The sequence below is a fragment of the Astyanax mexicanus genome, chromosome 8 (assembly GCF_023375975.1).
Source record: "Astyanax mexicanus isolate ESR-SI-001 chromosome 8, AstMex3_surface, whole genome shotgun sequence".
NCBI lineage: Eukaryota > Metazoa > Chordata > Actinopteri > Characiformes > Acestrorhamphidae > Astyanax > Astyanax mexicanus.
In genome coordinates this window covers 5,855,852-5,867,500 of record NC_064415.1, presented here as the reverse complement: position 1 = coordinate 5,867,500, position 11,649 = coordinate 5,855,852, and the positions used below count along the sequence as shown (strand labels likewise).

Below are 11,649 nucleotides of genomic sequence, written 5' to 3'. Positions count from 1 at the left end.
AAACTGAACCGATTTAAAGCCTGTAGCAGAGTCTGAAGATCCTCTGGGACTGTGTGAGTGGAAGGATGTACAGTGGCAGATAAAGGATGATTCTCATTGATAACCTTTGATTTCTATATTTTTTACAATGGTTGCTTTTCCACTCCAGGGCCAAACGGTTATTAAGGCTAGGGGTGTGTTTAAAATATCAATTCTTCGATTTAAATCAATCTTCATTTGAATGATTCGATATCGATTCATATTAACCCGAATAGATATTTCGAAACAGCCCATTTTCTCTAATATGCGTACATTTCTAACGTAATTTAAATTCATTTTCTTCTGTATTTCCACTCAACTACTACATTTAACACTGTTTTAAGCTGTTTTCCAGTGTTGTTTTCGCCTGCGCTTCATTTGAACTAAGACCCGACCGGCTGAATCCACCATTAGCTAAGCGGGTTAGCCGTTTCACCGGGGAAGCTAATCCCCCTTTAGCCGGGTTTACTAGCCTTATAGCGTCCGGTGCGCTATAGCAGCGTCAGGCGGTCGTACAGTGTAACAGGTTTAACTGTTAGACTGAATAACTGTAGATTAACCTGTAACTGAGTGATTTAATGTGTAAATAGTTTGTAGAATTAAGATCGAGTTCTCTATGAAGCGCTGTTACTAATTCAGATTATTTTGTCCCCAGGGATGAACGTGATTACTGGCAGAGGAAAAGATTCTTATAACGGGGAGCTGAACTCCACTCAGACCGGCTGTTTTTTTCTTTAATAAATTTCTCTCTCTTTACATTATTCATTTAGCTTGTTGTGTTTTATCGTCACTTTACTTATTATAGTATCACATCTGATCTGAACTCATGAGTACGGGTAAATTTCTTACATAAGAAATGTATGAAGCATGCTATGTTTTTATTTTATGTAGCTAAAATGTCAGTATATATGTTCATATTCATATTTGTCATAATGGGGACGGAATACAGACTGTCGCAGATACAGATAAAAAGGTTGTTTATTACAGGCTTGGATGTTACAGTAGAGCACCGGAAAACAGTAGCCACATAGAGAAAACCAGACTATAAATGGGATACAGTCCAGAGTTCATACACGAGGAAGCCATCATCAGAGATAATCCAAAAATCAGAAACGTTACACAGTCCAGGTCAAACACAGTAAATCCACAATCAGAGGCACAGGCAGAAATCGGCGTCGAAGAAACAAAAAGCAAGATCATACACGAGAAAACAATCACAGAGATAGTAACACTTTGTAAAGTGGACAAACCAAACAATACTCGGCACAGGTGTGTGCGTGGCGTGTCCTTATATACTGCAGGTAATCAGTACTCAGGACTTCCTGGAGGAAAAAGGTGATGTGTCACGTGATCGGGTGTGTGCGTGATGTCAGCAGGTGGCGCGTTCTGGGTAGTGTAGTTGTCTAACTGAAAACCTCCATTAGAGCTGTGTGTGTGAGAAACAGGAGCGCCTACAGCACCAGACGTGACATAATTATACGCTGATTATACTTATTAAGGCAAGCATAAGAAGTTTCATACTGAAAGAAAATATTTTAACTATGTTTCCTAAATCTTCAAACTTTAAAACGGGTCAAATTGACCCGGAACATAACAGGAGGGTTAATTGGAGTCGATGCTAAATTTAAGCATAAGTGCTGAAGTTCACTCATAATTCACTTCAATCACTGTCCACCAGGAAATCTTCAAGGCGATGACTTCCTGGTTTCCCTCCTCGCCTCAGGCTCTACATCCTAAACGCCCACGATCGTACATTCAGCCCACAGCCTGGACCGACACCCGTCTCCAGACCCTCCCTGCATCTCATCACGCCCCCCTCAGCTCCGGCAGCACCACATCACACACTTATCTGAGCCGGGGGAGGGGGTGGCGGTGGTCCACAGCGTTTACTATTCATCCCCCCTGAAGGACGTCTCTGAAGTAAGACAGTAATACATGCTGCTGACTCTCTGCAGCGAGGCTGATTACCATGCTCTCCACGCTCTCCAGCCCTCCACCCAGACCGCCGCTGTTCCGCCGAGCCGAGCCAAGTACCCACACGAGTAACAGCTCCAATCGATGGGCTTCCCTACAGCCACGCCATCCATCGCGGGGACCGAGACAGCGGCCGTAAAAGGGCCCCGGCGGAGCCGCAACTCGCAGACACGGCTCAGAGCAGATTTACTGCCATGCTAAAGTGCTGTTATTCATTACGGAATATGGGAAAGAACGAGGGAGCGAGAGAGAAAAAGAGAGAGCGAGAGAGAGAGTAGAAGAGAGAGAGAAATTGAAGTGAGACTCTCATCCTCCATCTTTTTCTCTCTCAGTCAATTCAATTCCATTTCAATCTCGATGTGACCCTTCAGCTGCCTCCACCACAGTCAGCACATCACCAGTCATATTAGGTGGGACATGGTTTTTTGGGGTGGGGGTGGGAGGGGGGGTTGGGGTTGGGGGGGTCACACACCTGAATCTCCAGGTGTCTGACACACATCAGTGACCCCAGTATGGAAGTTCAGAGAGCTTCTGATGGTTTAGTAACCCGGTACCCGGTATGTCTATCACTGAGCAGTTCTTACTTATCAAAGACCAAAGACCCCCCGATACTGAAACATACAGTACAAAATATGTTTTATATTTTACATTCAGTCAGTTTTATAAAAGGTAGAGTCACCTGGAATGTTCAGCTTTCAGTTAACAGCTGTGCTGAACTCATCAAGAGTTAATTACTTGAATTTCTTGTCTCTTAATAAAGTGTTTGAGAGCATCAGTTGTAAAGTAGTGAAGAGGTAGAGTTACAGGTATACAGTGAATAGTGAATATTTGAATAATATTATGAGAAGCAAGAAACAATCAACTAAGTATAGAAAAAAATGCTTTAAGGATTGAATGTCAGTCAGACCAAAAAGAAGAATTAGCAAGAAGTTTGAAAGTATGCAACTACAGCAAAGACCATAAAAAACGTTATAATGATAGAACTGGCACTCATCAGGACGAGCCAAATAGAGAGACCTTGTTTGGCTTTACCCAAAAACAGCAGCTTCTGGAATAAATTATGGAGATGCTAGGGATGCACCAAAATAAGAATTTCTGGCTGAAACCAAAGCTGAACAATATTAAAATTATAGACTAAATCTATTTTGTCTTGCTTTTAAAGAAAAAGCAATTACAAAAGTAACTTTTAATATATTAATTAAAAACTGAACATTTACAAACTTATAAAGCAGTGCAGCATGTGAGTGGCATTTACAGGGAAAGGCAGCCAGTCTTTTGATAAACTTCCTTGATGGATGGAACAATAAAAAGTCTCCAAAATGACCTTTTTGTACATTGACTTCTTCCACTGAAAGTTTAGAAAGTTTGTCTCTCTCCTGGAAAGTTGCTGTTTTGGAGATTTTGTTGTTAAAATGAAACTTAAAATGAAACTTACACAAAGTTACAGCAAAAAAAAAACAACCCATAAAGCAAGAGTTTACTAAAGTACAACAAAATAAAATTATAAAAAATATAAAAATGAAATAGGCACTAAACAAGGACACATATACAGTATAGACAATATTAATCTGCAACCTCAGTCGCACGTTATTCTCCAGCATAGAGTTCAGATGCTGCTTCTGGAGCTCTCAGCTTGTCCAGAAATGCATGTGTGCAGCTGTACATGAGGGAGAAGCTTAAAACGTGATTTGTATTTACTGTAGTGGGGTAAAAGGTTATTACACTACACTACACCATCTATAGAGGCAGTCAATGAGCAAAAAATGCCATTTCTGACATAAATAATCCTGCTTTAAGACAGCAACTGACCAATCTACAAACCAATCAGGATGCACTAAAGTGATTTACTGTGCTTAGTCTCTGAGCTGCAGTGTAAAACAAAAACTAATCGTAATAAATACAGTACAGAATGCAATGAAACAAACACATAAACCCGGGTTTCAGGTTTAAAAAATGACAAACGTGAGCAACCCTTCCTGATCACACAGCGAGGTTGAGTTTTTTTAAGGTGTTCTCTTCATTTTTGCCATTTTTGTAACCTTCGCAATCGACTTGCAGCCCTTTTAATATTCTGAGAATTCACATGTTGTTGCTTTTCACATTCTGATATCAGATTTAATACCTCAGTGATGTTTCTACAGCAGGAGAACAGACTGAATGTGTTTTGGAAGCAATAAGATTTGCTCTGAGATGCTGCCACTGGAGATAAGGAGCGAATAAGCTGCGGAATACATTCTGCTCTCTGTAAAACACAGTATGAGTCAACACGGGTTTGTTGCACGTTATTGCAACTTTTCATGCCGAGTCTGTTCTGTTTTTTCTTCCCAGAATTTGAAGAAAAAGATGAATGCAGCCAAGTACAGAGATATCCTGAAGGAAAACCTCTTCCAGAGTGCTTTAGAACTCAAACTGGGCAAAAGTTTGGCCTTCCAACAAGACGATGACCCTGAGCACACAGCTAAAGTAACAAAGGAGTGGCTTCTGAACAACTTTGTGAGCATTCTTGACTGACCCAACCAGAACTCTAACCTAAATCCAATTGAGCATCTCTGGAGAGACATGAAAATATCCACCAACATTCACCATCCAACCAGATGGAACTGGAGAAGATTGATTTTAGCAAATGACTGCAATGAAACAGAGTGGGAATTTTAAAGAGGTCTGAATACTTTCTGTACCAACTGTAGAGATCTAGAGATGGAAAGATTAATTTGCTATGTATCGTATCAGAAGAGAAAGCTGAACTGTCGCTGCTAACTGGAAAGCAACATTGTCTTATAAACATAGTCGATATAAACAATATTGTCTGTTGTTATACAGGGGTTGGACAATGAAACTGAAACACCTGGTTTTAGAGCACAATAGTTTATTATGGTGACGGACAGTTCTGGTGGAAACAGGAGGGTTGAGGTGCACATTGAATTCTGCGTGATTTGATCAGCCGTGGTTTTATGTTTTTTGGATACAATCCGGGTTAGCACTCGAACATCCCTTTCAGACAGCTTCCTCTTACAGCGTCCACAGTTAATCCTGTTGGATGTGGTTGGTCCTTCTTGGTGGTATGCTGACATTACCCTGGATACCGTGGCTCTTGATGCATCACAAAGACTTGCTGTCTTGGTCACAGATGCACCAGCAAGACGTGCACCAAAAATGTGTCCTATTTTGAACTCTGGTATGTCTCCCGTAATGTTGTGTGCATTGCAATATTTTAAACAAAACTAAATATTTTGTGCTCTTACCCTGATAATTGAACCTTCACACTCTTACTGCTCTTACTGGTGCAATGTGCAATTAATGAAGATTGACCACCAGGCTGCTCCAATTTAGCCATGAAACCTCCAACACTAAAATGATGACAGGTGTTTCAGTTTCATTGTCCAAACCCTGTAGATCTATAATTTATCTGATTATAAAGTGATTTTTAAAAGCGTAACCTGGCCTTACCTTTTCTTCTGGACTCCCGTTTCACGTTGGCTTTGACGCTGGCTTGTGGTTCTGCCTCTGTCGACATCCTCCTGAGTCCCGGTTCCTCTCAAGTGCATGGAGCTCGTCCTGCATGGATTAGTCCCTGGAGCTCTGCGGTCGCTCCTACATCCCTGCTCTCCTACAGCGGCTCAGCGGCGTCCTCAGCCTGAGCTCCAGCAGATAAGAAGACTGTCCGTCCCCCACCTTCCCCCTGTGGACTGGACGGTCTCTCTCTTCACACCAGTCCGAGCGTATTCCCCTGACGGCCTTTAGTTCAGCTCCAGCGGATCCCACCTTGTCACGGAGAGGAACCCGAGCGCTGACTCATCCAGCATCTCAACACCTTTGTTTAGACACTGTGAACAAACAGAGAGATAGCACAGATGTCGGCATGAATCACAGCAGCCTGTGTTCGGGGAGGTCAGGCTGAACCTGAAGCTCCTGGATGATTCAGAATTATCTTTAGCTTTGAAGCTGGAAACCACAAACATCTCCCACGAACATCTCCCACATCTAACATGATCTTTTAACATATGGGAGAACTACGGTTAGGCGTGTGCAACGCTGATGGCCTACATGTTCCTTACAGACATTTACTGTACATCACTGAAGAAGCATTAAAAATTAAGGAACCTGCTGTTGACCAGATTTTAAGTGAACTGACCTTGACTTTTCATTCATTTCTTACTACAGTAACACAGTGCAGGAAACTATATAGAAGGGGTGTAATGATAGATGCATTTGTACCAAACCTGCATAGTATGGGTTCACAATCTCATGATTACACGATTAAGCACTATTAGGGTAAATAGGGTCACAATCAATATTTATCACAACAGAAAATATTTTAATAACTCTTGTATCACTGCTATCCCGCCTGAAGGCCACATTACACCGACTGCAACATGCTGATGTTCTGACCTTCATAACTAAAGACCAATACTAAGTAATGTACAGATCATTTAAAACAGCAGATCTTACTCTATTTTATATAACTCTTTTTACAGTTCTACCCTACTTTGCACTAGTAGTTCATTCACTAGTTTATTCATCTACAGTTTATGGATCTTTTGGGGCGGCACGGTGGCGCAGTGGGTAGCACTTCCGCCTCACAGCAAGATGGCCTGGGTTCGATTCCCGGCTGGGGCGACCCGGGTCTTTCTGTGTGGAGTTTGCACGGTCTCCCCGTGTCTGCGTGGGTTTCCTCCGGGTTCTCCGGTTTCCCCCCCACAGTCCAAAGACGGCGCGTTCAGGCTAATTGGAACTTGGTTGGAAATTGCCCCTTAGGTGTGAGTGTGTGAGTGAATGTGTCTGTACTGTTACCGACCTACGAGTCCTTTTCTGAGGACGAGATCATAGAACCTTGTGATTAGACGTTACCTTTCCTGCCACGAAATAGCTGACGAGCTGATGTGGCGTTAAACTCGACTAACCTGACCTTACGGATCTTAATTTTAATTCTAATTTTTAATTTATATAACTGTGTATTAGTACTTTCTGTTTGGCTGACATCAGTTATCCTCACTTTATGCACATCAACTGGTGTTCACGGTCTATTGTGTTCAACTGCACTACCTCCATTCTCCATTACACACACACACACACACACACACACACACACTAAAGACTGTACTTTTATGGAGGGAAGTAGAGTGAGGCACAGTGAGGTAGAGTGAGGCAGAATAAAGGTAGAGTGAGGTAGAGTGAAGCTAGAGTGTAGAGCATGGCAAAGTTAGCTAGTCTTCACCCTCATGGTGTGTTGGGCATCACTAGTGATAGGGGGAGTCCTAGTGAGTGGGTTGGGTAATTGGCTGTGCTAAATTGGGGAGAAAATGGGAATAAAATTAAATAAAATTCTAACCTGAAGGAGAACATTTTCAAGTTTGGTTTTTTTACAGTGCAATAGAAGCTGGGAAATCCTACAAGTGCTACAGAATCCCAAATCAGAGCCGCAGCACGCGTCCCCCTGCCCGTCTACAGACCCCCACAGACCACCAGCGAGCATCAGGATATCAGGAATAAGAACGGGGGGATGCGCCGTGGCTCTGTGGCTCTGTGGCCGGCGTGGAGCTGCTGTAATGTAATTTTCATCAGCGTGGCGGCGGCGGCTCCCTGCGTTCAGGAGAAGAATGATTTAATGTGATGTACGACTGCTCTTCAAACCGGTGCTAACTAGGTCAGCATGGCACCCAATCTGCTGCCTGTTTTAACAGCTCCAGTGTTTCCGCTGATTTGGGTCAGAGCTAACGAGCGAGCGAGAGAGAGAGAGAGAGAGAGGAACGAAGGAAGGAACGCTCCCTTCTGTGTGTTTTATCTTCCTCTCTCTCTTTCTTTTTTGTCTTCCTTTTTTCTTTTTTCGACAGCGGCGTCGGCGAGGCTTTTGAGCTGCTTGTCTAAGATCTCCAAATAATGAGGAACTGAGCTTCCTGCTTGTTTACTCAATCACACACGGCCTTCTTCATCTTATTAAGGAGGCTGGAGTTAAGGCGAGAGGGGGTAGAAGGGGGGTAACAGGGGGTTGTAGGTGTTTTTTGCCGAATTTGCCGAGTTTTCTAAAGGGATGCTCTCGCGTCTCGCATCGTCTGTCAGCCGCTGATTGCGAGCGCGGCGTGATGATGATGGAGTAATGATAGCTGCCTGGCTCCGCCGCGTGCAGCAGCGCCGTGTAAAGCACAGCGAGGCAGTGGCCTAGTTTGCATGGCTCAAGAGAGCGCACCCACGGGAGGCGGGTTTACGTTCTGTCAGTGAAAATCTGTGTTAGCTCCTGCGCCGCCATCCAGATCACTCCTTAACAAGGCAAATCAACGTCAGCGCGTTCAGCAGGACACGCCGCCACGCAGGAATTCACACGCTTTCATCACGAATACTAAAAACCTCCAAACCTGTCACACAGTGAATCCTAATGCTCGGGAATTTTTTGGGGGGAAATGTAAAAAAAAAAAACCCGAAGCATTAAAGGGCTGAGTGTTTAGTTTTGGGATCTGCATGCAGATAAACTATAAACACAATCTGATGATGACATCCGTGCAATGGTGTGGAAGAGTGTATATGCTGTTTGTGTTTTTGACACACAGACATTGGAGTACACTGTTGTGTACATTCCGCTGCAAATGTACAAGATTTATCTTGTCACTTGGGCTACTAATAAGCAAATAATCTGATTAATCTGATGCAACTATTTTTCCAATTAGTCGATTAGTCCATCACTATCTCTATCACTTCAAAACGCCTGCTGGATATCACGATGCCCACGGGAAACACCAAAATGTTTCTCAAAGGATTTTTAGCTTGTGTTCAGTTTAGCTGTGCTCTTTAGTCTTCCCAGGATAAGAAGTAGTTGTGAACCTCTACCTCACTCTGCCTCACTCTACCCTTATTAGCATCACTGTTGCTAACTCTACCTCACTCTACCTTGTTCTGCCTCTCTCCATTCGTCTTTACACCACTCTACCTATAGTTAACTCAATCTAGCTCATTCTACACAATGCTCTGTCTACCTCACCCAACCTCCCTCTACTTTAGTCTTCCTTGTACTACCTCAATCCACCTGAGTCTGACTTGATCTACCTCAACCTCCCTCCCTCTACTTCATTTTTAGGCCCCATCCAATTTTACCCCTTGGCTCTACACCTTACCCGTGAACGCTGAGGGGTAAGGGGTGATGCGATTTTTGTTAGGCTGGAGGGATAGGGCTTGTTAACCCTTCAAACATTTTTCAGGGATTTTTCAGATGCACACTATGAGAATCACTGGTAAGAAACCCACAAATGTAAGTATTTGCCTTGTTAAAAGTGACAATAAGCACTATATTACCAGAGTTTAATTTGTAGTTTCAATGTTTTTATGACCAAATTTTTCATAAAAAGCATAAAAAAGATAGCTAGTACTTTGTCTCAGTAGCTAGACAGCTAGCTAACTTTCCCGTTCCACCTTAAATGGCGCAACAGCCGGCAGGGGCTGCAGCATTTAAGGCAGAAAAGAAAAAATAAAGTAAAATAAAAGCTTAATTAAATTAAAGAAATGGACAGTAATAATTCATTTCTGAACAATCTCCCCCCTTTCTGAAGACATACAATAAAGCCCTAAAGGTAACTAGTTAACCAGCTGCTGCAGCAGTTAGGTTACTGAACTTTAGCACTCCTGATGACGTATTCAGTGCTTGAAAGTTTGTCCTAATTCTTAGCGTGAGAATTTTACTCCTTATCCTTCTAACTCTGTTCTAAGGGGAAGGGTTACACTTGAAAACAAGGGGTAGGGGTAAGTGGTAGGACCAAGGGATGAAATGGGATTGGGCCTTACTCTCTCTATCTCACTCTACCTTACTCTACCTCACTGTAACTCTGTCTCACTCTACCTCACCAAGCCTCTCTCTACTTAGCTCTACTTCACTCTACCTTGCTCAACTTTTCTCCATTCATCTGTAGCCCACTCTACTCTCTTACTTTACCTACAGCTACCTAACTCTAGCTCATTCTACCCAATGCTACCTTGATTTAGCTCCCTCTACCTAATGCTACCTCTCTCTACCTCACTTTACCTCACTGTAACTACCTCTGTCTTGGTTCACCTCACACCGCCTCTCTCTACTTCACTTTACCTTTCTCTACCTATTGTTTCCTCACTCTACCTCTCTCCATCTGGCTCTACCTCACACTACTTTACTCTACCTAAAGCTACCTCACTCTAGCTCATTCTAACCAATGCTACCTTGCTTTAGCTCACTCCACCTAACGATACCTCACTGTAACTAACTCTACCTCACTCTACCTCGCTGTACCTCACGCTACCCAACACCCTCAACCTACCTCCCTACCACTCTACAATCCTCTACCTCACTCTAATTAACTCTGTCTCGCTCTACCTCAGTCTACCTCTCTCCATTTGTCTCTACCCCACTCTACCTAACTCTACCTAAAGCTCCCTCACTCTAGCTCATTTTACCTAATGCTACCTTGCTCTGCTGAATTCTATCTCTCTCTACCTCACTGTAACTATCTTGGGCTTGCTCCACATTACTCTACCTCACTCCATCTAGTCTGCCTTACTCTACCTCGTTTACCCTACTCTACCTCACTCTGCTTTACTCTACCTCACACTACCTCTCCATACTTCACTCTACCTTTTTCTATCTAGTGATACCACACTCTACTTCACTCCACCTATTGCTACCTCACTCTATCTTTCTGTACCTCACTCTACCTATTTCCATCTGGCTCTGGTTCACTCTACCTAAAGCTACCTCACTCTAGCTCATTCTAACCAATGCTACCTTGCTTTAGCTCACTCCACCTAAGGATACCTCACTGTAACTAACTCTACCTCACTCTACCTTGCTGTACCTCACGCTACCCAACACCCTCAACCTACCTCTCTACCAACCTCCCTACCACTCTACCATCCTCTACCTCACTCTAATTAACTCTGTCTCGCTCTACCTCACCCAACCTTTCTCTACTAAGCTCCATCTCTCTCCATCTGGCTTTACCTCACACTACTTTACTCTACCTAAAGCTACCTTCCTCTAGCTCATTTTAACTATCTTAGGCTTGCTCTACCTTACTCTACCTCATGCCATCTATTCTGCCTTACTCTACCTCATTTACCCTACTCTACCTCTCTCTGCTTTACTCTACCTCACACTATAACCAACTCTGTCTTGCTCTACCTAACACTACTTCTCTATACTTCACTCTACCTTTTTCTATCTAATGATACCACACTCTACTTCACTCCGCCTATTGCTACCACTCTCCATCTGGCTCTACCTCACTCTACCTAAATCTACCTCACTCTAGCTCATTCTAATCAATGTTACCTTGCTCTAGCTTGCTCCACCTAACTCTACCTCACTCTATCTCAATCTACCTCTCTTTATTTCACACTACCTCACTTTGCCTTAGTTTATCCTATCCACTTGTGGACAGCTTTAGCTTTGTGTCTGGGTTATTTTTCTTTTTAAAGTAACGCAGAATGAGATGGTATAAAAGCATTTACATAGAAGCATTGACTGTATGTCAGATTTTCTGTCAAACATATTTCCAGATTAAGGAAATATTTCACACTTGTATGAAAGAATCAGATCCCTGGATCATGTGACCAATTCTTAATCAGAAGTTTTCTCAAATACCTTCATATTCAGAAAATGAAAAAAACTGTCTCTTTTATTGTGAGAAATTACTGTCTTGTTTT

At 42.9% G+C, this 11,649-nt stretch overlaps 1 protein-coding gene across 1 annotated transcript in view; it reads right to left on the bottom strand.

Annotated features, from left to right (window-relative positions):
• dab1b (DAB adaptor protein 1b) overlaps positions 1-11,649 on the bottom strand; it is a 127,318-nt gene that overhangs the window by 96,042 nt on the left and 19,627 nt on the right. Inside the window, exon 2 of the mRNA XM_049482757.1 lies at positions 5,440-5,816. Coding sequence (XP_049338714.1) covers positions 5,440-5,506 — 67 coding nt within the window. The 5' untranslated portion in view covers positions 5,507-5,816. The remainder of the gene's footprint in view (positions 1-5,439; positions 5,817-11,649) is intronic.